General features: G+C 46.7%; 1 protein-coding gene and 1 long non-coding RNA gene across 5 annotated transcripts; one reads left to right on the forward strand and one right to left on the reverse strand.

Moving 5' to 3' along the window:
- The first annotated feature begins 10,741 nt into the window (after positions 1 to 10,741).
- On the forward strand, positions 10,742 to 17,782 carry LOC128932068 (uncharacterized). Its single transcript, XR_008481416.2, has 3 exons — positions 10,742 to 10,853; positions 15,434 to 15,543; positions 17,650 to 17,782. It is a non-coding gene; the product is annotated as an uncharacterized LOC128932068 (long non-coding RNA).
- A 1,033-nt stretch (positions 17,783 to 18,815) lies between these two features.
- On the reverse strand, positions 18,816 to 24,181 carry PLD6 (phospholipase D family member 6). 4 transcript variants are annotated; one of them, XM_035299214.3, is made up of 3 exons: positions 23,688 to 24,181; positions 20,767 to 20,917; positions 18,816 to 19,189 (listed from the first exon to the last, which is right to left on the reverse strand). In XM_035299214.3, the coding sequence occupies exons 1-3, from the start codon at positions 24,112 to 24,114 to the stop codon at positions 19,057 to 19,059; spliced, it is 711 nt and encodes a 236-aa protein (XP_035155105.2). In that variant the 5' UTR covers positions 24,115 to 24,181; the 3' UTR covers positions 18,816 to 19,056. The 4 variants fall into 4 exon arrangements, with proteins under 4 accessions (XP_035155105.2, XP_035155103.2, XP_003735957.5 ...); XM_035299212.3 differs by having other exon boundaries at positions 23,625 to 24,181; XM_003735909.6 differs by lacking the exon at positions 18,816 to 19,189 and having other exon boundaries at positions 20,529 to 20,917.
- Positions 24,182 to 24,447: the final 266 nt, after the last annotated feature.

Here is a 24,447-nt window from a genome sequence, read left to right on the forward strand (position 1 = left end):
ACATGCAAAAGAAAATGAAGTTGGACCTCCGCACCATACACAAAAATTGACTAATACTCACAAAAATATTTAACATACTTAAAGAACAGAACTTTCAGCCTAGAATCTCATATCCTGCTAAACTAAGTTTCACAATTGAAGGAAAAATAAAATATTTTATGAAAAGCAAGTACTCAGAGATTTTATTACCACCAGGCCTGCTTTACAAGAACTTCTGAAAGAAGCATTATACATAGAAAGGAACAACCAGTATGAGCCTTTCTAAAAATATACCAAAAAGTAAGGAGCATCAAAATAAAGAAGAATTTACATCAACAAATGGATAAAATAGCCAGTTAACATCAAATGGCAGTAACCCTAAATTTAAATTGACTAAATCCCCTAATCAAAAGATACAGCCAAAACCTAACGGTATATCCAAAGATACACAAAGACTCAAAACAAAGGGTTGGAGAAAAATTTACCAACCAAATGGAGAGCAAAAATAAATAAATAAACAAAAAGCAGGAGTTGCAATTCTCACATTTGATAAAATAGATTTCAAAGCAACAAAGATACAGTGGTAAAAGGATCAATGCAACAATAAGAGATCTTAATACCCAGATACATAAGACCCATAATGAGATTTAGACTCAACGAGACAGAAAATTAATAAGGATATCCAGGACTTCAACTCAGATCTGGAACAAGTAAACTTAATAAATATTTATAGAGTTCTCCATTTTAAATACACAAAATATTGATCGGCCATTATTAATACCCATTTTTAGAATGAAGCAATATTCCCGTTCTCTCTCCCTCTTTTTCTTCCTTTCTTCCTCTCCTTCTCTCCTTTTTTTACTTTTCAACATCCTAGTTCCTCACCTCTACTCAATACATTCCTCTGTACAAATAAAAAAAAAAAAATTGACTCGAGATGGATCACAGACCTAAAGTGTAAGTGATAAGAACACAATGGCCAGGCCAGACGCAGTGGCTCAAGCCTGTAATCCAAGCACTTTGGGAGGCCGAGGCGGGTGGATCACGAGGTCAAGAGATCGAGACCATCCTGGTCAACATGGTGAAACCCCGTCTCTACTAAAAATACAAAAAATTAGCTGGGCATGGTAGCATGTGCCTGTAGTCCCAGCTACTCGGGAGGCTGAGGCAGGAGAATTGCCTGAACCCAGGAGGCGGCGGTTGCGGTGAGCCAAGATTGTGCCATTGCACTCCGGTCTGGGTAACAAAAGTGAGACTCCGTCTCAAAAAAAAAGAACACAATGGCCAAGTGCAGTGGCTCATGCCTGTAATCCCAGCACTTTGGGAGGGCAAGGCAGGCAGATCACTTGAGGTCAGGAGTTCGAAACCAAGCCTGGCCAACATGGCAAAACCCCATCTGTACTAAAAATACAAAAATTAGCTGAGCATGGTGGTGGGCACCTGTAGTCCCAGTAACTCTGGAGACTGAGGCAGAATTGCTTGAACATGGAAGGTAGAGGCTGCAATGAGTCGAGATCATGCCACTGCACTCCAGCCTGGACAACAGAGCAAGACTGTCTAAAAAAAAATTACATATATGACAGAACAAAACAGAGAAGCAAATCTTTGTGACCTTGGGTTGGGCAATGGTTTCTTAGATACAACACCAAAGCACAAGCAACAACAGTAAAAATTTTAATAGATTATACCAAAAGCAAGACCTTACATGCTGCAAACAATTCCATCAAGACCTGTTACCCAAAGAAGGGAAACATTTGCAAAACATTTGTTTTTTTTCTTTGGGACAGAGTGGTGTCATTCTGTTGCCCAGGTTGCCCAGGATTATGTGCAGTCTCAATTTCCCAAGCTCAAGCCATTTTCCAACCTTAACCTCCTGAGTAGCTCAGACTACAGGAGTGTGCCACCATGCCCAGCTAATTATAGACACTGGCCACTGTCCACAGCTTGCAAGTTATATTTCTGTTAAGGGATCCTTGTATCCAGAATATATACAAAAGCTCTTAAAACTCAACAATAAAAAGACAACTCAAAAAATGGGTGGGAGGACTCAAGATGGCGCTGTGAGAACAACCCAGGATTGGAGCTCTCGCTGTGTCTGCGGAGAGGTGAGTCTGAGCTGCATTTCCAGACTGATCTTTGTTGCCCACGGAACGGGGAAATTGCCCAGTGAAGAGGAGACGCGGTACGCCAGGCAGAAACTCCACCTGGCGAAGCCGGCAGCCGGAGACGTGAGAGGGCTGGACTTGAGACTGAGCTAGACTTGGACAGTAGGCCAGCCCAGGGGATTGCAGGGACAGAGCATTAGGGGTGGCCCAGTGGGACGAACAAAACCGCGATTTCAAACAAGCCCCATGCAGACGGCTCAAGACGCTCTGAGGGGCAGGGGCGTCCACCATTACCGAGGCAACCCCCAACTGAGATACACGCCCATTGCTGATGCAGCCAGCCGTTGCCGAGGCAACCCGTCCCTACTGAGATACACGCCCACTGCTGACGCAGCCTGCCATTGCCGAGGCAACCCGCTACAACAGAGAGAGTCCGCCACAGGGCGTGGCGGAGAACAGCAGAACAGCAGAGCCAGGGCAAACGTCACAACAGCAGGGCGGAGCCTCGGCAGGCAAACAGTGGCTAGTCTGCGTTCTAGCTGGGCAGGACCTCAACGGACATCCAAAAATAAAGCCCAAACCCCTCAACACAGAGCATTTGAGAAAAAAAAAGGGTTTTTTTAATGAGCTCTGTTGCAGCAGAATCAAACATAGCAGCCTAACAGCCCTGAATGAACAACAGAGCTCACAGCTCAGCAATCAAGCTCCTATAAAGTACAAACTGTCTCCTCAAGCAGCTCCCTGACCCCTCTATATCCAAAAGACTGACATTAGGCAGGCATCATCCTGGGATAAAGATAGCAGAAAAAGAAACGGGTAGCATCCCTCGCTGTGCCACAGCAGCTAGAGGTGCACCCCAGACAAGCAGGGTCTGGAGCGGACCTCAGCAGTCGTACAGCGAAGGGGCTAGACTGGTAGAAGGAAAACCAAGCAACAGAAATACTTCATCATCAACATTCTGGGTGTCCACTCAGAGACCCAATCGAAAAGTCAGCAACTACGCAGACGACCAGCGGACAAATCCACAAAAATGGGAAGAAACCAGCGCAAAAAGGAGGAAAACACCCGAAACCAGAACACCTCGATTCCTAGAAAGGACCAAAACTCCTCACCAGCAAGGGAACAAAGCTGGACGGAGAATGACTGTGACGAAATGACGGAATTAGACTTCAGAAGATGGATAATGAGAAACTTTTGTGAGCTAAAAGATCATGTACTAAATCAATGAAAAGAAACTAAGAACCTTGAAAAAAGATTTGAAAAAAGATTCGAGGAAATGATAACAAAAATGGATAACTTAGAGAGGAATATGAATGAATTAAAGGAGCTGAAAAACACAATATGAGAACTTCGCGAACAATGCACAAGTTTCAATAGCCGAATTGACCAAGCAGAAGAAAGAATATCTGAAGTCGAAGACCAACTCAATGAAATAAAACGAGAAACCATGATTAGAGAAAAAAGCGCAAAAAGGAATGAACAAAGTCTCCAAGAAATGTGGGACTATGTGAAAAGACCTAACCTACGTTTGATAGGTGTACCAGAAGGAGACGAAGAGAATGAATCCAAGCTGGAAAATACTCTTCGGGACATCATCCAGGAAAATTTCCCCCACCTAGCAAGACAGGCCAACACTCAATTGCAGGAAATACAGAGAACACCACAAAGATATTCCGCAAGAAGAGCAACCCCAAGGCACATAATCGTCAGATTCAACACGGTTGAAATAAAGGAGAGAATACTAAGGGCAGCCAGAGAGAAAGGTCGGGTCACCCACAAAGGGAAGCCCATCAGACTCACAGCAGATCTCTCGGCAGAAACACTACAAGCCAGAAGAGAGTGGGGGCCAATATTCAACATTCTTAAAGAAAAAAACTTTCAACCCAGAATTTCATATCCAGCCAAACTGAGCTTCAGAAGTGAAGGAAAAATAAAATCCTTTGCGAACAAGCAAGTACTCAGAGATTTTGTCACCACCAGACCTGCTTTACAAGAGCTCCTAAAAGAGGCGCTACACAAAGAAAGGATCAACCAGTACCAGCCATTCCAAAATCACACTGAATGCTAAAGAGCATCAACATAATGAAGAATCTACAACAACTAACAGGCAAAACAGCCACTTAGCATCAAAATGGCAGTATCAAATTCGCACATAACAATATTAACCCTAAATGTAAATGGACTAAATGCACCAATCAAAAGACACAGACTGGCAAATTGGATAAAAAGCCAAAACCCATCAGTGTGCTGTATCCAGGAAACCCATCTCACATGCAAGGATACACAAAGGCTCAAAATAAAGGGATGGAGGAAGATTTACCAAGCAAATGGAAAGCAAAAAAAAGCAGGAGTTGCAATTCTCATCTCTGATAAAATAGACTTTAAAGCAACAAAGATCAAAAGAGACAAAGAAGACCATTACATAATGGTAAAAGGATCGATACAACAAGAAGAGCTAACGATCCTAAACATATATGGACCCAATGCAGGAGCACCCAGATACATAAGGCAAGTTCTTAATGACTTACAAAAGGACTTAGACTCCCACACAATAATAGTGGGAGACTTTAACACTCCACTGTCAATACTAGACAGATCAACCAGACAGAAAATCAACAAGGATATCCAGGGCTTGAACTCAGACCTGGAGCAAGCAAACCTGATAGACATTTACAGAACTCTCCACCCCAAATCCACAGAATACACATTCTTCTCAGCACCACATCACACCTACTCAAAAATTGACCACATAATTGGAAGTAAAGCACTGCTCAACAAATGCAAAACAACTGAAATCATAACAAACAGCCTCTCAGACCATAGTGCAATCAAGTTAGAACTCAGAATTCAGAAACCGACCCAGAACCGCACAGCTTCATGGAAACTGAACAACTGGCTCTTGAATGTTGACTGGATAAACAATGAAATGAAGGCAGAAATAAAGAAGTTCTTCGAAACCAATGAGAACGAAGACACAACATGCCAGAACCTCTGGGACACATTTAAAGCAGTCTCTAGAGGAAAGTATATAGCAATAAGTGCCCATATGAGGAGAATGGAGAGATCCAAAATTGACACCCTATCGTCAAAATTGAAAGAGCTAGAGGAGCAAGATCAAAAAAACTCAAAACCCAAGACTCAAAAAAGACAAGAGTCTCAACTCAAAAAGACAAGAAATAACTAAGATCAGAGCTGAGCTGAAGGAGATTGAGACACGAAAAACCCTTCAAAAAATCAATAAATCCAAGAGCTGGTTTTTCGAAAAGATCAACAAAATGGACAGACCACTAGCCAGATTGATTAAAAAGAAAAGAGAGAACAACCAAATAGATGCAATAAAAAATGATAAAGGGGAAATCACCACAGATTCCACAGAAATTCAAACCATCATCAGAGAATATTACAAACAACTCTATGCGCATAAACTAGTAAACCTGGAAGAAATGGATAAATTCCTGGACTCCTGTGTCCTCCCAAGCCTAAACCAGGAGGAAGCTGAAACTATGAATAGACCAATAACAAGGTCTGAAGTTGAGGCAGCAATTAAGAGCCTACCACACAAAAAAAGCCCAGGTCCAGACGGGTTCACAGCCGAATTCTACCAGACAGACAAGGAGGAGCTGGTACCATTCCTTCTAAAACTATTTCAAACAATCCAAAAAGAGGGAATCCTTCCCAAATCATTTTATGAGACCAACATCATGCTGATACCAAAACCCGGCAGAGACCCAACGAGAAAACAAAACTTCAGGCCAATATCCATGATGAACATAGATGCAAAAATCTTCGATAAAATATTGGCAAGCCGATTGCAACAGCAAATCAGAAAACTTATTCATCATGATCAGGTAGGATTCATCCCGGGGATGCAAGGCTGGTTCAACATACGCAAGTCTATCAACGTAATTCACCACATAAACAGAACCAAAAACAAAAACTACATGATTATCTCAATTGATGCAGAGAAGGCCTTTGACAAAATTCAACAGCGCTTTATGCTAAAAACCCTCAATAAACTCCGTATCGATGGCACGTATCTCAAAGTAATAAAAGCTATTTATGACAAACCAACAGCCAATATCATACTGAATGGGCAAAAACTGGAAGCATTCCCTTTGAAATCTGGCACTAGACAAGGATGCCCTCTTTCACCACTCCTATTCAATATACTACTGGAAGTTCTAGCCAGAGCAATCAGGCAAGAAAAAGAAATAAAGGGTATTCAAATAGGAAAGGTGGAAGCCAAATTGTCTCTATTTGCAGACGACATGATAGTATACCTAGAAGACCCCATCGCCTCAGCCCAAAAACTCCTGAAACTGATAAGCAACTTCAGCAAAGTCTCAGGATATAAAATCAATGTGCAAAAATCACAAGCATTCGTCTACACCAATAACAGACTTAAAGAAAGCCAAATCAAGAACGAACTGCCATTCACAATTGCTACAAAAAGAATAAAATACCTTGGAATATAACTCACAAGGAACGTAAGGGACCTCTTCAAGGAGAACTACAAACCACTGCTCAACGAAATCAGAGAGGACACAAACAGATGGAGAAACATTCCATGTTCATGGTTAGGAAGAATTAATATTGTAAAAATGGCTATACTGCCCAAAGTAATTTACAGAACCAACGCTATCCCCATCAAGCTACCATTGACTTTCTTCACAGAACTGGAAAAAACCACCATGAACTTCATATGGAACCAAAAGAGAGCCCGCATAGCCAAGTCAATTCTAAGCAAAAAGAACACAGCAGGGGCATCACACTACCGGATTTCAAACTATACTACAAGGCTACGGTAATCAAAGCAGCATGGTACTGGTACCAAAACAGAGATATAGACCAATGGAACAAAACAGAGGCACCGGAGGCAACACAACATACATACAACTATACAATCTTTGATAAACCTGACAAAAACAAGCAATGGGGAAAGGACTCCATGTTTAACAAATGGTGTTGGGAAAACTGGCTAGCCATGTGCAGAAAGCAGAAACTGGACCCCTTCCTGACACCATACACTAAAATTAACTCCAGATGGATTAAAGACTTAAACATAAGACCTGGCACCATAAAAACCCTAGAAGGAAATCTAGGCAAAACTATCCAGGACATAGGAGTAGGCAAGGACTTCATGAACAAAACACCAAAAGCATTGGCAACAAAAGCCAAAATAGACAAATGGGACCTAATCAAACTCCACAGCTTCTGCACGGCAAAAGAAACAGTCACTAGAGTGGATCGGCAACCAACAGAATGGGAAAAAATTTTCGCAGTCTACCCATCTGACAAAGGGCTGATATCCAGAATTTACAAAGAACTCAAACAGATTTACAGGAAAAAACAAACAAGCCCATTCAAAAGTGGGCAAAGGATATGAACAGACACTTTACGAAAGAAGACATATATGAGGCCAACAATCATATGAAAAAATGCTCATCATCACTGGTCATCAGAGAGATGCAAATCAAAACCACATTGAGATACCATCTCACGCCAGTTAGAATGGCGATCATTAAAAAATCTGGAGACAACAGATGCTGGAGAGGATTTGGAGAAAAAGGAACACTTTTACACTGTTGGTGGGAGTGTAAATTAGTTCAACCATTGTGGAAGACAGTGTGGCGATTCCTCAAGGCTTTAGAAATAGAAATTCCATTTGACCCAGCAATCCCATTACTGGGTATATATCCAAAAGACTATAAATCGTTCTACTATAAGGACACATGTACACGAATGTTCATTGCAGCACTGTTTACAATAGCAAAGACCTGGAATCAACCCAAATGCCCACTGATAATAGACTGGATTGGAAAAATGTGGCACATATACACCATGGAATATTATGCAGCAATCAGAAATGATGAGTTTGTGTCGTTTGTAGGGACATGGATGAATCTGGAGAACATCATCCTCAGCAAACTGACACAAGAACAGAAAATGAAACACCACATATTCTCACTCATAGGTGGGTGATGAAAAATGAGAACACATGGACACAGATAGGGGAGTACTAAACACTGGGGTCTATTGGGGGGAAAAGGAGAGGGCCAGTGGGAGGGGGAGGTGGGGAGGGATAGCCTGGGGAGAAATGCCAAATGTGGGTGAAGGGGAGAAGAAAAGCAAAGCACACTGCCATGTGTGTACCTACGCAACTGTCTTGCATGCTCTGCTCATGTACCCCAAAACCTAAAATCCAATAAAAAATTAAAAAAAAAATGGGCAAATGATTTGAATAGACATTTCTTCAAAGATGACATACAAATGGTCAATAAGCTCATGAAAAGACATTCATCATCTTCAGTCATCAGAAATGCAAGTCAAAACCACAAGGAGACACCACACCCAAGAAAATGGCTCTGATCAGAAAGAGGTCATGCCAAATGTTGGCACGGATGTGGAGGAAAAGGAATCCTCATTCACTGCTGGTGGGAATAGAAAATGATACTTTCATTTTGGAAAAAGTCTAGCAGTTTCTCAAATGGTTACATAGTGTTATGTGACCTAATTATGTCTCTCCTAGGTAGATACTAAAGAAATGAAAGCATGTCTGTGCAACCACCTGTACACACATGTTTATAGCACCATATTCATAACGGTAAAAAGAAACAACCCAAATTTCCACCAACTAATGAATGGTACACAAAATGTGTTATCCATACAATGGAATGTTATTCGGCCAAACTAAGAAATGAGGTGATGGAACAGGCTTCAGCAGATTCCCTTGAAGCATGACGCTAGATGAAGAAGGCAGAGCCAAAAGGCTGCAGAGGGATTCCATTTATAGGAAATGCCCAGAGTAGGCAAATCTATAAGACAAATTAGACTAGTGATTGCCAGGAGCTGGAGCATAGTAGGGAATGGGGAGTGACCACTAATGAGACAGTGTTTCTTTTTGAAGTGATGGTGGCACAACTTTGTTAATATACTATAACCCACTATTGAATCCTATGCTTTCAATGTGTGGATTTTATGGTGTGTAAATCTTGATCAAGTATTTTGTTTTTGTTTTTGAGACTGAGTCTTGCTCTGTCTCCCAGGCTGGAGTGTAGTAGCGCAATCTTGGCTCACCTGTAACCTCCACCTCCTGGGTTCAAGCAATTCTCCTACCTCAGCCTCCCAAGTAGCTGGGATTACAAGTGCACATTGCCACACCTGGCTAATTTTGTGTATTTTAGTAGAAACAGGGTTTCACCATGTTATTCAGGCTGGTCTCGAACTTCTGAGCTCAGGCAGTCTACCCACCTCAGCCTCCCAAAGTGCTAGGATTACAGGCATGAGCCACCACACCTGGCTGATCAAGTGTTTCTTTAAAAACTGTGGGGTGGATCATGGAGGCTTCCATAGGTACTGATTGCAGCCAACAGCCCAAAGCCTTTAGTCAGGCATCTGCAGACAATGAAAAGCAGAGCTGCAGGTTGAAGGCTCAGAGTAATGGACGGAGCCCTATAATGAGTAAAAACGGGTGCTTGCAGGGCCCGAGTGGTCACCAGAAAGGAGAAAGCAGAGTTGGTGCCTTCACACATCCACCTCATGCCTTATTCTGAAGTTTGAGTGGAAAATATGTGTTGACACATAAGCTCGCTATGATTTTAAGGGCATTGGCTGTGGTCTTGAAAAGTCATGCAGAAACCTATTACCTTAAGTGTTGAGTGTAAGGATCTTCATGATGAAATTTCTGAAAATGGTCCAGTCTCGGCTTCAGTGCCTGAGGCTCAAGAAGGATCCTCTAGTAGCCACGTTGTAGCAGATGCCCCGAGTCAGTGACAGATGCAGTAAAGTTCTTCCTCAAATAAAGCATACTCTGTCTCCCTGTTCTTTTATTTATTTATTTATTCTTGAGACAGAGTCTCGCTCTGTAGCACAGGCTGGAGTGCAGTGGCGCCACCTCGGCTAATTGCAACCTCCACCTCCTGGGTCCTGGTTCAAGCAATTCTCCTGCCTCAGCCTCCCAAGTAGCTACGATTGCAGGCATTTGCCACCATGTCCAGCTAATTTTTGTATTTTTAATAGACACGGGGTTCCACCATGTTGGCCAGGCTGGTCTTGAACTCCTGACCTCTTGATCTGCCCGCCTCTGCCTCTCAAAGTGCTGGGATTACAAGTGTGAGCCACTGAGCCCAGCCTCCCTCTTCCTTTATTTTTAACAGGCCTAAATCACTGATTCCTGATCTGTCAGGGCATGCCTAGATATGCCCAGGCATGTCTTAGCTTGTAGCATATAATCTTTTCCTTATTTTGACATGTTACTGCTTTCCTAGCCTTTTTAAAAGCCATGCAAGCCGCTTCCTCCCTTCCTTTGTTCTCCATTGCTTTTACCTATTTAAGCTTTTAGCCAGATCGGGTGTAGCTTAGACTGTGCAGTCCAGCTCCAGCCGATGGAGACTGGACACAGTAGTAGAAACCTCATATGTTAGGGATAGAAAGCCCTCCTCTCCTTTGTTCGGTGTGTTCTCGTGGCAACCAGGCTCACAAGCAGCAGAAGTAAAAATTGCCTTGATGAGAACTTCTTTGTTCAAGTGTTCATTTTCTTCGTGACTCTGAACTTTTACTTCTAACAATTCTGGGGGCTCATCCAGGATATACCATTCTCCTTCAGGGAAGGGGTCTTTGGTCACCTCCCAGGGAAGGTGCACCCCACTGCCTTGTTGCAGTGGCCTCAAGATGGGAGACTGAGATCCACCCATTGTGATGAATAAAAACGTGGGGAAGGGAAAGGCTTGCAACACCGCAGCAACCAGGTAACTCTGTGAACAGATGAAGGTAAGAAACGTCACAAGGGCAACAAAGTGTTTCTTTAGTGGTCAGGATTCTAGAGGTTGAATGTGTGTGTGACAGCACTGCCTTTGTGGCTGGTGATAAGCCCTACTGCTAGATGGAGTGAGTCGGTCCTCTCTGCAGTTCTGCAATCACCTCACAGCACTGACACGCCACTGCTAAGAGGGGCCTAAATCTTCTCTGGGGGAGCAGCCAGAGAGGACAAAAGGAAAGGAAAAGAGTGTAAGAGACCTCCGGGGGTGGGGGGACAGTTAAAAACCCTCCCCCAGGAAAAGAAGGGCAAGAAACTCCTCAAGCATATGAGGTCGAATCTTAAGTCTCTAGAAAAGGGATAGGCAAGAAATCTCTGGGTCAAGAGGGTTGAGCCTAACTGGTACCCAGTATGGGAAATGTTTCTAGTAAAACACGACGGGAAAGAATACAGATGATCAAATTCCTTCTGATTGTCCTTTAGGACTTATGTTAAAGTACTGGACAGATAATGAAAGGACTAAACGGAAGAAAAAGCAGCAAATGAGCCGGGCGCGGTGGCTCATGCCTGTAATCCCAACACTTTGGGAGGCCAAGGCGGGTGGATCATGAGGTCAAGAGATCGAGACCATCCTGGTCAACAAAGTGAAACCCGTCTCTACTAAAAATACAAAAAATTAGCTGGGCATGGTAGCATGTGCCTGTAGTCCCAGCTACTCGAGAGGCTGAGGCAGGAGAATTGCCTGAGCCCAGGAGGCGGAGGTTGCGGTGAGCCAAGATCGTGCCATTGCACTCCAGCCTGGGTAACAAGAGTGAAACTTCGTCTCAAAAAAAAGAAAAAGCAGCAAATGATAAAATATTGCTGCTGCATTTGGACTAAAAAGAGTCAATCAATCCTCAAGCCCACTGTTTCCTGGCCAAAGTTTGGGCCAGGTGAGGATTGGGTTTGTCAACTTTTAATAATATATGCTAATAACAAAAGTCCTATCTCACAAGAAGAAATAAACTACGCCCTATGCTGGTGGCAGGGGCCTGTTCTTCTCTACCCTTTAAGATGGTGGGAAAGGAACTAGAGAGTGGGAAGGAATCAGAGACCGTCCCGTTCTAGAAGAGTGAAGTCTCTACTTCTAAGGCATCTATAAGCAAATGGGATCCTTTAGATCACCTTTCCCCATTCCTTAATCCTAACCCACCTCCTTCTCCCCCAACAGTTGCTGCCACTTCTGACCCAGTTCTGGACTCTCCTATCCAGGTTATTCCTCCCCAGTACAACCTGGACTCTTAGGAGCTATTGCCCAAGGAGCCTGTGCATTGCCAGCCTGAGTATCCCTTTTTTTTTTTTTGAGACGGAGTTTTGCTGTTGTTACCCAGGCTGGAGTGCAATGGCATGATCTCGGCTCACCTCAACCTTTGCCTTCTGGGTTCAGGCAGTTCTCCTGCCTCAGCCTCCTGAGTAGCTGGGATTACAGGCACGCGCCACCATGCCCAGCTAATTTTGTATTTTTAGTAGAGATGGTGTGTCACCTCGTTGACTGGGATGGTCTCGATCTCTTGACCTCATGATCCACCCGCCTTGGCCTCCCAAAGTGCTGGGATTACAGGCATGAGCCACTGCGCCTGGCCAGGACCTATGAAATTCTTAGAAAGACTAAGGGAGCAAATGAGAAAACATGCAGATTTAGACCCAGAAGACCTCCTTGGGCAAGGAATGTTAAATCTGCACTTTGTTACTAACAGCCAGAGATTGCACAAAAAGTTACAGAAGCTGGAAAATTGGAAGAATTGGACTACAGAGGAGCTCCTGAGGGGAGCCCAAAAGGTATATGTAAGGAGAGATGAACAATGGCAGAGACAAAAAGCAAAAATCTGGGCCAGGCGCGGTGGCTCACGCCTGTAATCCCAGCACTTTGGGAGGCCGAGGCGGGTGGATCACCTGAAGTCAGGAGTTCAAGACCAGCCTGACCAACATGGTGAAACTCTGTCTCAGCAAAAATGTTTTGGCAGAGTTTTCCAGGACAGATACTAGGGGCTAAGTTTAGACCCCTGCCTGCTACGTTCTCCAAATGATTGCGAAAAGGAGGTCAGGAAATCCAGAAATACAGAAAGAAAGCAAGCAACGTCGGTACTCTAAGGGAGAAGGTCAAAGTAAGCGTAAATGCTGTAAGTGCAAGGAAGTGAAAAAATAGGACCCTGGACTTGGGAGAGATGGAGGACAAAACAGATGTTACAAATGTGGAAGGACAGGTCGTTTCAAAACAGAACGTCCTGGGTTAGAAAAGGCAGAAGCCCTTCCGCTCAGGACTTTTGAGGAGGAATAGGGAGATCAGGGGCTCTGTCTCTTTTATCTCAAGTCGCACCAGGAGCCCTTGATAAATTTAGAGGTGGGACCTGAACATGAACTTACCGTCTTTTTAATTGACCCAGGAGTGGCCCTGTCATCTGTTTGTTTCTCCCCAGCTGATCTAACCTGTTCTTCAGAAGAATTGTTAGTCTCCGAAGTAAAAGGAGAAGAATTTAAGACAAAGTTTTAGAAAATACAGAAGTAGGGCCAGGGACGGTGGCTCATGCCTGTAATCCTAGCACTTTGGGAGGCCGAGGCAGGCGGATCACCAGGTCAGGAGTTTGAGACCAGCCTGGCCAATATGGTGAAACCCCATCTCTACTAAAAATACAAAAATTAGCTGGGTGTGGTGGTGCGTGCCTGTAATCCCAGCTACTCAGGAGGCTGAGGCAGGAGAATGGCTTGTACCCAGGAGGTGGAGGTTGCGGTGAGCCAAGATCACACCACTGCACTCCAGCTTGAGTGACAGAGCAAGATTCCATCTCAAAAAAAAGAAAAAAGAAAAAGAAAAAGAAGAAGAAAATACCCAAGTAAAATACCAGAACCAATCAACTTGTATCCAACTTTTGTTAATTCCTGAAGCAGGGACCAATCTACTAGGAAGGGATTTAAAACATTCATCCTGATTTTTGGTCAAGGGAAGGAAACCTGGGGAAGCTTCTAATTCCTCCAATACACGTCAAGTTAAAAACTCCTGGGGAGGTAGTAAGGAGGAAGCAATACCCCACTCGTTTAGAAGGAAGTATAGGGTTCTGTAATTGAGAGTCTCATTACGAATGGGCTCCCTGAAGCCTGTTTGTCCCCTTATAACACTCCAATTTTGCCAGTTAAGAAATCAGATGGGTCATACCAACTAGTGCAGGACCTCAGAGCAAATAGTCCAGACCACTCAGCCTGTTGTACCCAACCGTTATACCATTCTTAGTAAAATTCCATACACTCACCAATTGTTTACAGTAATAGGTTTAAAAGATGCTTTTTAGGCATGTCCCTTAGCTGAGGACAGCCGGGACATATTTGCTTTTGAATGGAAGATCCCCATTCAGGATGGAAGCAGCAATATAGATGAACAGTCTTGTCCCAAGGATTTACAGACTCACCTAACCCTTTTTGTCAGATTTTAGAACAAGCATTAGAAGAAGTTGTCCCAAAACAGCTATGTTTTCTTCAGTATGTTGATGATATTCTCATATATGGGGAAGATGTAGAAAAAGCATCTGGGTTTTCTACACATGTTCTTAATAACCTACAGTTTGAGGGGTTACGAGTCTTAAAGGGGAAGCTTCAATATGTGGAGTCTGAAGTTAAATATTTAGGCCATTTAATACGTGTGGGAAAGTGAAGAATCAGGCCCAAATGGGTTGAAGGAATTATATCTTTACCTTTGCCCCAAACTAAACAGGAACTTAGGAAATTTTTAAGGTTAGTTGGATATTGCCACTTATGGATTGATTCATATGCACTAAAAAGTAAATTACTATATGAAAAAGTTGCCCACTGTAAGCCTGACCATCTAATATGGACTTCAGAAGAGGTTGATTAGGTTGAAGAATTAAAAGAAGAACCTATAACCACCCCTGTCCTGGCCCTACCTTCTCTGGAAAAGCCATTCCACCTTTTTGTTAATGTAAAGGACGGGCTGGCTCTAGGAGTACTAACCCAGGAACACGGAGGCTGCCGACCTTTCTATCAAAGGTTTTAGATCCAGTCGCCTGTGGGTGGCCTCAGTGCATCCAATCCGTTGTGGCTACTGCAGTATTAGATGAAGAGAGTAGGAAGTTAACTTTTGGGGGGAAGCAAACAGTAAGTACACCCACCAAGTTAGAGCAATCCTAAATCAAAAAGCAGGAAGGTGCCAGACACGGTGGCTCACGCCCATAATCCCAGCACTTTGGGAGGCCAAGGCAGGTGGACCATGAGGTCAGGAGTTTGAGGCCAGCCTGGCCAAGATGGTGAAACCCTGTCTCTACTAAAACATGAAAAACAAATTAGCCAGGCATGGTGGCATGCGCCTATAATCCCAGCTACTCAGGAGGCTGAGGCAGGAGAATTGCTTGAACCCAGGAGGCGGAGTTTGCAGTGAGCTGAGATCACGCCACTGCACTCTAGCTTGGGCAACAGAGCAAGACTCCATCTCAAAAAATAAAAAAGGCAGGAAGGTGGCTTACTGACTCCAGAATTCTGAAGTTTGAGGCTATACTATTAGAAAAGGATGAATTGACATTAACCACTGATAACTCTCTCAACCCAACAGGTTTCTTAACAGGAAATCCACTTCTGAAAAGGGAACGCCTATGTCTTGATTTAATTGACTGTCATACAAAGGTCCAGCCAGATTTAGTTAGAGACCGCCTTCAAAACAAGGTGACATTTATGTTTTGAGGTGACACTTATCATTTTACTCATTAGATAGAGGCTATCCCTTTTCTTTTCTTTTTTTTTTTTTAGATGGAATCTCACTCTGTCACCCAGGCTGGAGTGGAGTGGTGCAATCTCAGCTCACTGCAACCTCCACCTCCCGGATTCAAACTATTCTTCTGCCTCAGCTTCCCAAGTAGCTGGAGTGCAGTGGTGTGCCCAGGCTGGAGTGTAGTGGTGCGAGCTTGACTCACTGCAGCCTCCACCTCCTGAATTCAAGCAATTCTCCTGTCTCAGCCTCCCAAATAGCTGGGACTGCAGGTGTACGCCACCATGCCCAGCTGGGTAGCTGGGATTACAAATACACACCACCACATCTGGCTAATTTTTGTATTTTTAGTAGGGACAGAGTTTTGCCAGGTTGTGCAGGGTGGTCTCAAACTCCTGACCTCAAGTGATCCACCTGCTTTGGCCTCCCAAAGTGCTGGGATTACAGGTGCGAGCCACCATGCCCAGCCAGATACCATCACAATTTTTTAAATCATGTGTTGTAAGAGTTTAAAGTATTTTAAATTTAACCGTGCTAATGTTTAACATGTATCTCACATTTTGTTCTCAAGCTGTATCACTGCTCATATTAGTTAAATAACAACAGTGAATCCAAACCACTAAGCTGATGAGAGCCCATCCCAGGAGAAGAGGGCGGTTAGAGGAGAAACTTCCTAGAGCCTCTCTTGGGACTGTTGAGCCTACTTGGGAAATTTATTATTTCTGTTGTTGTTGTTGTTGAGACAGTGTCTCACTCTGTCGCCCAGGCTGGAGTGCAGTGGCATAATCTTGGCTCATTGCAACCTCTGCCTCCCGGGTTCAAGCGATTCTCATGCCTCAGCCTCCCAAGTATCTGGGATTACAGGCACCTGTCACTGCACCCAGCTAATTTTTGTAGTTTTTAGTAGAGACAGGGGGCAGGCTGGTCTTGAACTCCTGACCTCGTGATCCACCTGTCTCAGCCTCCCAAAGTGCTGGGATTACAGGCATGAGCCGCTGTGCCTGGCTGGCCTTTTTTTTTTAGATGGAGTCTTGCTTTGTCCCCCAGGCTGGAGTGCAGTGGCGTGATCTTGGCTCACTGCAACCTCCACCTCCTGGGTTCAAGCAATTCTCCTGCCTCAGCCTCCTGAGTAGCTGGGATTATAGGCACATGCCACCATGACTGGCTAATTTTTATATTTTTAGTAGAGACAAGGGTTAACAATGTTGGTCAGGCTAGTCTCGAACTCCTGACCTCATGATTTGCCTGCCTTGGCCTCCAAAAGTGCTGGGATTACAGGTGCTATTATTTTCTTTTATTCTTTTAAAGTTTCTCTCTAGGAGGCGGCAAGACAATCTTGCAGGCACAAAGAGGCTTCAGGTGACACACACACTACACAGCCCCCTCCCCAGCCCTCATCTTCAATGAACCCCCACCTTCTAGCATCACTCGCCTCAGGTGTTGGAGCAGAAGCTGGCCTGCAGTTCTAGGGTCACCTGGGCATGCCTGCCTGCCACTGGCACAGCAATATTTGTGGCCCAAGGATCTTCTATACCCATGGTGGGGGCAGCAGGGCAGAAAACAGCCTCCACTTTTGAGGAAGATTTTAGCACCAAATTTGCTCAGACCCACTTCCCTCAAGGGACATCTCACTCTAGCTTAAGGTCTTTTCAGAAAGGCTAACTGGGGTGGGTGTGGTGACTCACCTATAATCCCAATAATTTGGGAGGCTGAGGCAGGAAGATCACCTGAGCCCGGGTGTTCAAGACCAGACTGGACATGAGACCCTCATCTCCACAAAAAAAATTAAAAATTAGCCAGGTGTGGTGGCTTGCACCTGTAGTCCCAGCTGCTTAGGAGGCTGAAGCAGGAGAATCTCTTGACTCTGGGAGGTGGAGGCTGCAGTGAGCCACGATCGTGCCACTGCACTCCAGCCTGGGCAACAGAGTGAAACCCAGTCTCAGAAAAAAGAAAGGCTAACTGGTATCTGAAACTTTTTGTGAGATTCAATTTCCCTCTGCTGCTAAGATAAAAATAATTAAGAAGTATTAAATATATGAAATAATTTCACATTTTTTTTTCAGATGGAGTTTCACTCTTGTTGCCCAGACTGGAGTGCAATGGCACGATCTCCACTCATCACATGCACCACCACGCCTGGCTGAGACAGGTTTCTCCATGTTGGACAGGCTGTTCTCAAACTCCTGACCTCAAGTGATCTGCCCACCTTGGCCTCCCAAAGTGCTGGGATTACAGGCGTGAGTCACCACTCCTGACAATTCCACATTTCTTAAAACATTCCTGTTGACAGCTTGGGCAGGTTACTTTGTATGCATTCACCCACGGATGCCACTGGAGCCCCTTCCCACCTGCGCTGGGTGTGGGGCAGGTCCCCAGGTGGCAGGGTGCATGCCACACAAGTCAGGGCAACAGCAGGGGCTGAGCCTCGCTCCGACTCCTGGTCTAGAGAGAGCACCTGGACATTTTGAGAAATATTTTAACCTAGGAGGCACCCAATGTGAGAAACAAACTCACCTATCCAAAGCAAAGAATGGACTCAGAGACCTGGAGAACAGTGAAAGTGAGGCTTTTAATAACGATCAGGTGTCTGATGAGCAGGCACACCCAGCAGTTTCAGCAATTTATCCCCTAAGTGTGCAGGCCCCTCCTTCCTTTTAGGCTGAGTACTGTGGCATTAGTCTTCTCAGACGTTGCTTGTTGTTAGGTAGGGACTTTAGGTGTTTTTTTTTTTTTGGTTGTTTTGCTGCATTTTGTTGCATTGAAATCTTAGCTAAGGGGCTCTTCAAGTATTTGACAACACCTGAGTAGCCAGGCCGGCTGTTAAGGACAGACAAAGCGAGCTATTTTGCAGGCTAGTAATTCATTTTAGACTAAATAAACTCTTTTGGTTCAGGTGAAGGCAACTAAGGAAAGTGGAAAGGGACGCAGGGAGAAGCCGACAAGCAGGCATCAGCTATCCTGAGGGTAGGCCTAGTACATCGTTTGTTCCATAGTTTGCTGACCTAAGAGGGTTCAAGGCAGTTTGTCTTGGAAATGGACTACTGTGTACATTATTTTCTTCACCCGAGGAACATCTTAAAGTTTTACTCCTTTTTGAGTCTCCTGTTCTTTGACTAACAGTTTGTAAATAGCTGTATACCGCCCCCCAAAAAAAGTTGTATTTAATAAAGAGTAGCCCCAATTTGAATGACATAGCAGCAGGCTAAGGCAAAGAAACGCAGCGCTCACATCCCAGAATAAGAACATGTTTATTGAGATGTGCCAGAAGTCCAGGGCCTCATGGCTTTGCATTCAGGAGATGCTTTCTAAGTTCTCCCATTTTTGTTTCAGAACATACACTGTGGGAATTCACAAACTAAAACAATTTCTGGTGACTTCCAATCTGTATATTATACTTCCCAGCTTCAATTGAATTTTTTAAAAAATTAACTTCAGGCTGACTAGCCTAACATTGTGAGTCAAAGGTAACTTTACTTTTGTTGTTGTTGTTGAAGGGTAACTTTAAAAAGGAAAAACACAGCACTGAAGGGTCTCTGGGTGGTAGTGTCAGCATGAGCCGGGAGGTGAGACCACACACACAGCCAGCAGACCTCAGGATGGAACCTGGGGCGCATCAGATAGAAATATGACAAGACAGTGAGGTCACAAATTCAGATGTCATTGGAGCTATCTATATATGACATACACATTATAAACAAATAACCTAAAACATTTCACAATGTACAACACCTGTTCTACTTGTGAATGCAAACCCTGAGCTGCAAATAAGAGCACAGATATGGGAGACATCACAGCCTGAAACTGCTCTCCTCTTCCCTCCTCTCCTCTCCTCTGGTCCCGTGACGGGTTATGCTGAGCCAACAATGTGCACACCCTAAGTCCACAGGTGTTAAAGGTAAGGTCAACTTCTAAACACACAACAAAATTACTTTAAACATAAGGATATTAAGTTAAAAGCTTGATTAGCGTGGTGACTCATGCCTATAATCTCAGCACTTTGGGAGGCTGAGGTGGGTGGATCACTTGAGGTCAGGAGTTCAAGACCAGCCTGGCCAACATGGTGAAACCTCTTCTCTACTAAAATAAGGAAAAAAAAAAGAAAATTAGCCGGGCGTAGTGGCAGGTGCCTGTAATCCCAACTACTCAGGAGGCTGAGGCAGGAAAATCACTTGAACCTGGGAGGCAAAGGTTGCAGCGAGCCAAGGTTAAGCCACTGCACTCCAGCCTGGGCCACAGAGCCAGACTCCATCTCAAAATAAATAAATAAATAAATAAATAAATAAATAAATAAAAGCCCACTTTGGCAACAGAAACAGCTGCTGGCCGTTGGTCCTGACAGACCACTGCACTTACTACCCAAGGACAGGCCAGCTGCAGAGCTTGGCACTGTCATGCATACTGGTTATAAAGAGAAATTATGCACAGAAGCAAGGGAACAGCCAGCCTTTGGTGGCAATGATGCTCACAGGGTTGCACTGAAAACTGCCTGCCACCCCCACCGCACGCTCAGATCTTCCCTTCCTCCTGACTTCCCTACTCTGAAGAGAGACCCGACAGGGACAGACTGTGAGGGACAAGGAGACTGCTGGCCCCAGCCAATCCCCAGCATGCCACATGGAGAGAGGGAAGAACTCTCACGGAGACGCAAAAAGGGCCAAGTCTGGCAAAGCAGAGGTTTTCTAGAATCAGGGAAGGGAATGGGACCAACCTGGATGAGGCACTATGCCTTTTCTGTACTGTGGCAGAAGCTTCGATTCCAAACCAAGAAAAAGGCCACGCTCCCAAAAGCACCCCTGTGGCAGGTTGTGACTGAAGTTATTTTGGCAGAGGGGAAAAAAAAAAAAAGGTCTGGCCCAAAATAACAGATATTCCCTTCCCTAACCTTCTTTAGTTCAATTTAGTATTCTAATGGACAGGCGTTTAACAGTGTTTTTCTAGTGCTGAGGTCTCTGCACTAGACCTTTTGCTCCAGTGCTGTGTGAACAGCACTGGAGCAAAGGGAGGATACAGTCCCCTTCTTGATTAGGTCTCGTTTTGGCTGGAGGTGCAACAAGTTCTGTGCCATGAAAGTGATCTCCCAGCTTCAGTGACTTTTCTTCTTTTGTGGGAAAAAGATATACTTTGTAGGGTTAAACTCTTCCCAGATGCGCTCAAATTCTTCCAGAAAAAGCCGCACGTACTCGTTGTCCTCCATGATGAGCACGTTCTCCCTGTTGTTCTGGATGGCCTGTGTGGTCCAGTTGAGCGAGCCAGTGATGAGCACCCTCCTATCCACGATGGCGAACTTGTGATGCATGTAGCCCAGGTCTTGATCGTGCCGGACCTGGATACCTGCAGAAAGGACAAGGTGCTTTCATCCCATTCAGGAGTCCCGCCTCAAGTGTGGACTATTCCTGGGGGCAAATGGCTTTACTATTTATTTCAGTTTGCTGGGCCAGGAAAGCCCACCATGTTTCACAGAGTGGTGGTGGCTAAGCTCCCAGGAGGGATCCTGAGAACCACAGAGGGGGCATCACTCATGGGGCCAGAGCATCAAACACAGGCCATGGGGAACTGGGCAGGCCGTGGTCTGGGTGAGACCACACCTCTGAGTCTATGCAGCATGTCCCTTAGGGGCTACTGATTGCTGCTGAGACTGTCACTAACCCAGTCAGAGGCAACTGGGGCAAAGACAGCATTGTGAGTCCCCTTGCCTTCAGATTCTGACTCTTTCACAGCTAAGGCTGAGACTGTACCCACTCTGCCCAGAGAGGCCCTGGAGTCTGGGAGCAGAGGCCACTTTGCCGGCACAACCTTGGCCACCAAGGGAGGAAGGGCCCTAACTAACTGACGCACAAACAAATTCTCCTCTTCCACACTCCCCTGCTTCCTTCACTAAAGAACCAGTGGCGCCTGCCTCCCCTCTTCCCAGCTTTCAAACTCCTGCAGGGAAGGGCCTGTCTCTGTCTCCCCTGGAATAACACTGCCTCACTCAGGATCTGCTCAAGGAATGAGGCCGTTGGAAATGGGGCTTAAAAGTTTTAAACAGGCTGCCACGCAACACAGTTGCCAGATTTTTCCACATCAAAAGACAGGACATCACATTAAATGGAGTTTCAGATAGTTATTTTTGAAGGGAAGTATGTGCCATGGAGTACTGGGATCGTATCCTAAAACTCACTCCCTCTGTGTGGAATTTACATTTAATTGTGCCTCCTGCATTGCGCCTGGTAGCTTCCTTACCTGGGGGATCCAACCCTTCTCCTCACACTCTGGCCACTCCACCAGCACACCCTGTCGGTGCTGCCATCCAAACACATTCCTCCAAATGGTGGGCAATCTAAAGCCCAATCTCCTGCCTCCACTGGGATCCACTGCCCCAACCCCCAGCCCCTCCCCGTGGCCTGCCACCTCTGGCCTCTCAGGGGAAGCCCGGCCTACTCCCACTCACCACTTCCCATGGTCTGCCACAGAGGACCCCTGCGGTTCGTCACAAGGAAGTCAGTCTGTGACCCAGGGCGTCAGGGCTGCTGCCCCTTCTAGCCGCATGCCTCTCCCTCCGGACAGCCCACTCGTGTCATCAAGGTCCCTGCCCTGAGTGTCACTGCCCCTGGGCAGCTGACCTGGCCCACACCACTTCCTCACACACGATTGCCTCCTCACCCTGCTTTATGAAGTTTTCCTGACCCTTCTTAGTACCCTAAGTGAAATATGCATGACTTAGCTGGTATCCCCATGGGAACCTGGCCTTGTGCCCTAGGGTGTCCCAGCTCCTCACAAATACTGGCACACAGGGGACATTACTTCTTTGAATAGGTGAATGCCACTGAACAGCCTCAAAGTCAGCAAGGACGCTGGGAGGCCATCACAGAGGGGATTGGATGGGACCTCGGTCTAGGGGTCCTTGAAGGTTCTTCACAAACCTCAGCTTCCACGACTCTAAAAGCAACTCAAACAGAACTGTGCTGTGCACGGCTGGAGGTCCCCACACCTCCCCCGTTAAAATGACCAACACTTGAGAGGACAGCTCTTGTGACTGACAAAAGAGAAAGGCGCAGCCTCAATATGAAAACCACTCGCCCCACTCTGCTCCCCCGGGGGCTGCAACACCCCCACACCACCCAGAGCAGAGAGGGAGGCTGGCTGACTCTGGAGAGGCTGCTCTGCGGCCCAAGTCAGCGAGGCTGTGGCTATGCAGAAGGAACAGTGCGTTGGTGGCCACTGCCCAACGTGGGCAGTTGCCAGGACTCCACGGTCTTTCAGTCACTGTGACCAGAATTACCAGATCCAACGGCTGCACGTCCAAGTATGACTTTCTGGGTACCTGAGTGATGGAGACAGAGAGAAGCCCAAGAGTCTGTGGGTGCAAATACACCAAAGGCAAGAGCAGGCTGGGCCACCGAACTGGGCCAGGATGGCCTGAGAATCCTCAGGCAGGGCAAGGATCCCAATTATTCACATTTCCTGTTCTCTTCTGTCAATCCCGTGAGACGGGCGCCCCCACCAGAGAGACATGCGTTCCCCCTCCTTATGCAGCTGAGAAAACAACCGGAAGTCCTGGCGCTGCCTTCTAGAACATATCTTTAGGTCTCCCAAAGCCTGGTGGCCTGAGGTTTGTTCAGCAGCAGGTGGCCGCCTCTCCCAGGAACCCTTCAGTACTGAAGTCCCAGCACAACCCTGGCATCCAGCTTCCCTGCTAGCAGGATCTGGGTCACCAGAGGCCGTCCGGAGGTCTCCAACAGCCTGCGGGAGGGCGGGCCCGGGATGCAGCAGTCACGAAAACTCCTCCGCTGGTAGGGCGGGGGAGTTCCTGGGGGAGCCGGCCCCGCCTCTAAGCCGGCACATGCAGGCACCTGCTTCCAGCATGGCAGTCACTCAGAGAACCGCCCCCACCGCGGAGACAACCGGGGGCCCTGCTCGCTTCTGCCGGCGCAGCCAGCTAAGCCTTCTGAGGGGACTCCGCTTCCTCCGCGTTAAACCACCCCCAACCCCCCATGGCCCCGAGGGAAAGTAAATGAGGTCTCAGCCCGACCCCAGACCCCTTCCCCTAAGTATCCACCTTTGCCTAGGACCCCTCGTGGGTCAGGTCGGCCTTCTCCACCTGCGCCCCCGCCGGGCCTACCTGCCTTGCGCAGCAGGCCGATCTGTGAGCCGTTGAGGGCCATGTAGTCGCAGTCGGTGACGACCCGCACTCGCACCCCGCGCTGGTGCAGCAGCTGGACCGCGCGGCCCAGCTGCGGGCTGGAGAAGGCGAACAGGCAGAGCTCCAGGCTGACGCGGGCGGCCAGCAGGGCGCGCATTAGGCGGCTCAGGGAGCTCTCGCTGTGAGGCAGGCCGCACCCGCAGCAGTTGGGGAGCGCGGCTGCCGCCTCGTCCGGAGCCTTCAGCAGAGCCTCGGTGCAGGTCACCTGCGACGGGAAGAACAGCACCTCACGCCGCAGCCGCCGCCGCCCGGACCGCAGCCAGCGCAGCACCCAAGGTAGCACCTCCAGGGCCAGCGCCAGGCCCACAGCCGTCGCAACCGCCACCCGCCCGCGCAACCGCCACATGCCGCAGCTGCCCCGGCCGCCGCCGAGCCTGCGCGCCTCCAGCCCCAGACCGCCAGGCGCCGCCAACAGCCACGTGCAAAGCCACGCCCCCAACCCCCGAGGGCATGTGCCAGGCCACGCCCCCGTCACGCGCCACCAACGGCCACGTGCGAGGCCACGCCCCCAGCCCCCTAAGTACGTGTGCCAGACCGCGCCATTCCCCGACAACTGACACCAAGCTGAGCCCATCCCTTCCCACTAGTCCGTCCCTAGTCCCCAAGGGTGGCCACACCTCCCTCACGCGCCAGACCACTACCTACCCCCCAACGCCACAGGCTGCCAACACCAGGCCGC

This window comes from Callithrix jacchus, chromosome 5 (assembly GCF_049354715.1).
Source record: "Callithrix jacchus isolate 240 chromosome 5, calJac240_pri, whole genome shotgun sequence".
Lineage (NCBI taxonomy): Eukaryota > Metazoa > Chordata > Mammalia > Primates > Cebidae > Callithrix > Callithrix jacchus.

Bases quoted from the DNA above. Each gene is read 5' to 3' on its own strand.
- PLD6 (XM_035299212.3), bottom strand. From the start codon at position 24,114: ATGTGGCGGTTGCGCGGGCGGGTGGCGGTTGCGACGGCTGTGGGCCTG. The intron at 20,918-23,624 runs GTGGATACTTAG...TCCTTTCTGCAG, and splicing joins ACGAGGGGTCCTAGGCAAAG to GTATCCAGGTCCGGCACGAT. The intron at 19,190-20,766 runs GTACGTGCGGCT...GATGCGCCCCAG, and splicing joins CTCATCATGGAGGACAACGA to GTTCCATCCTGAGGTCTGCT.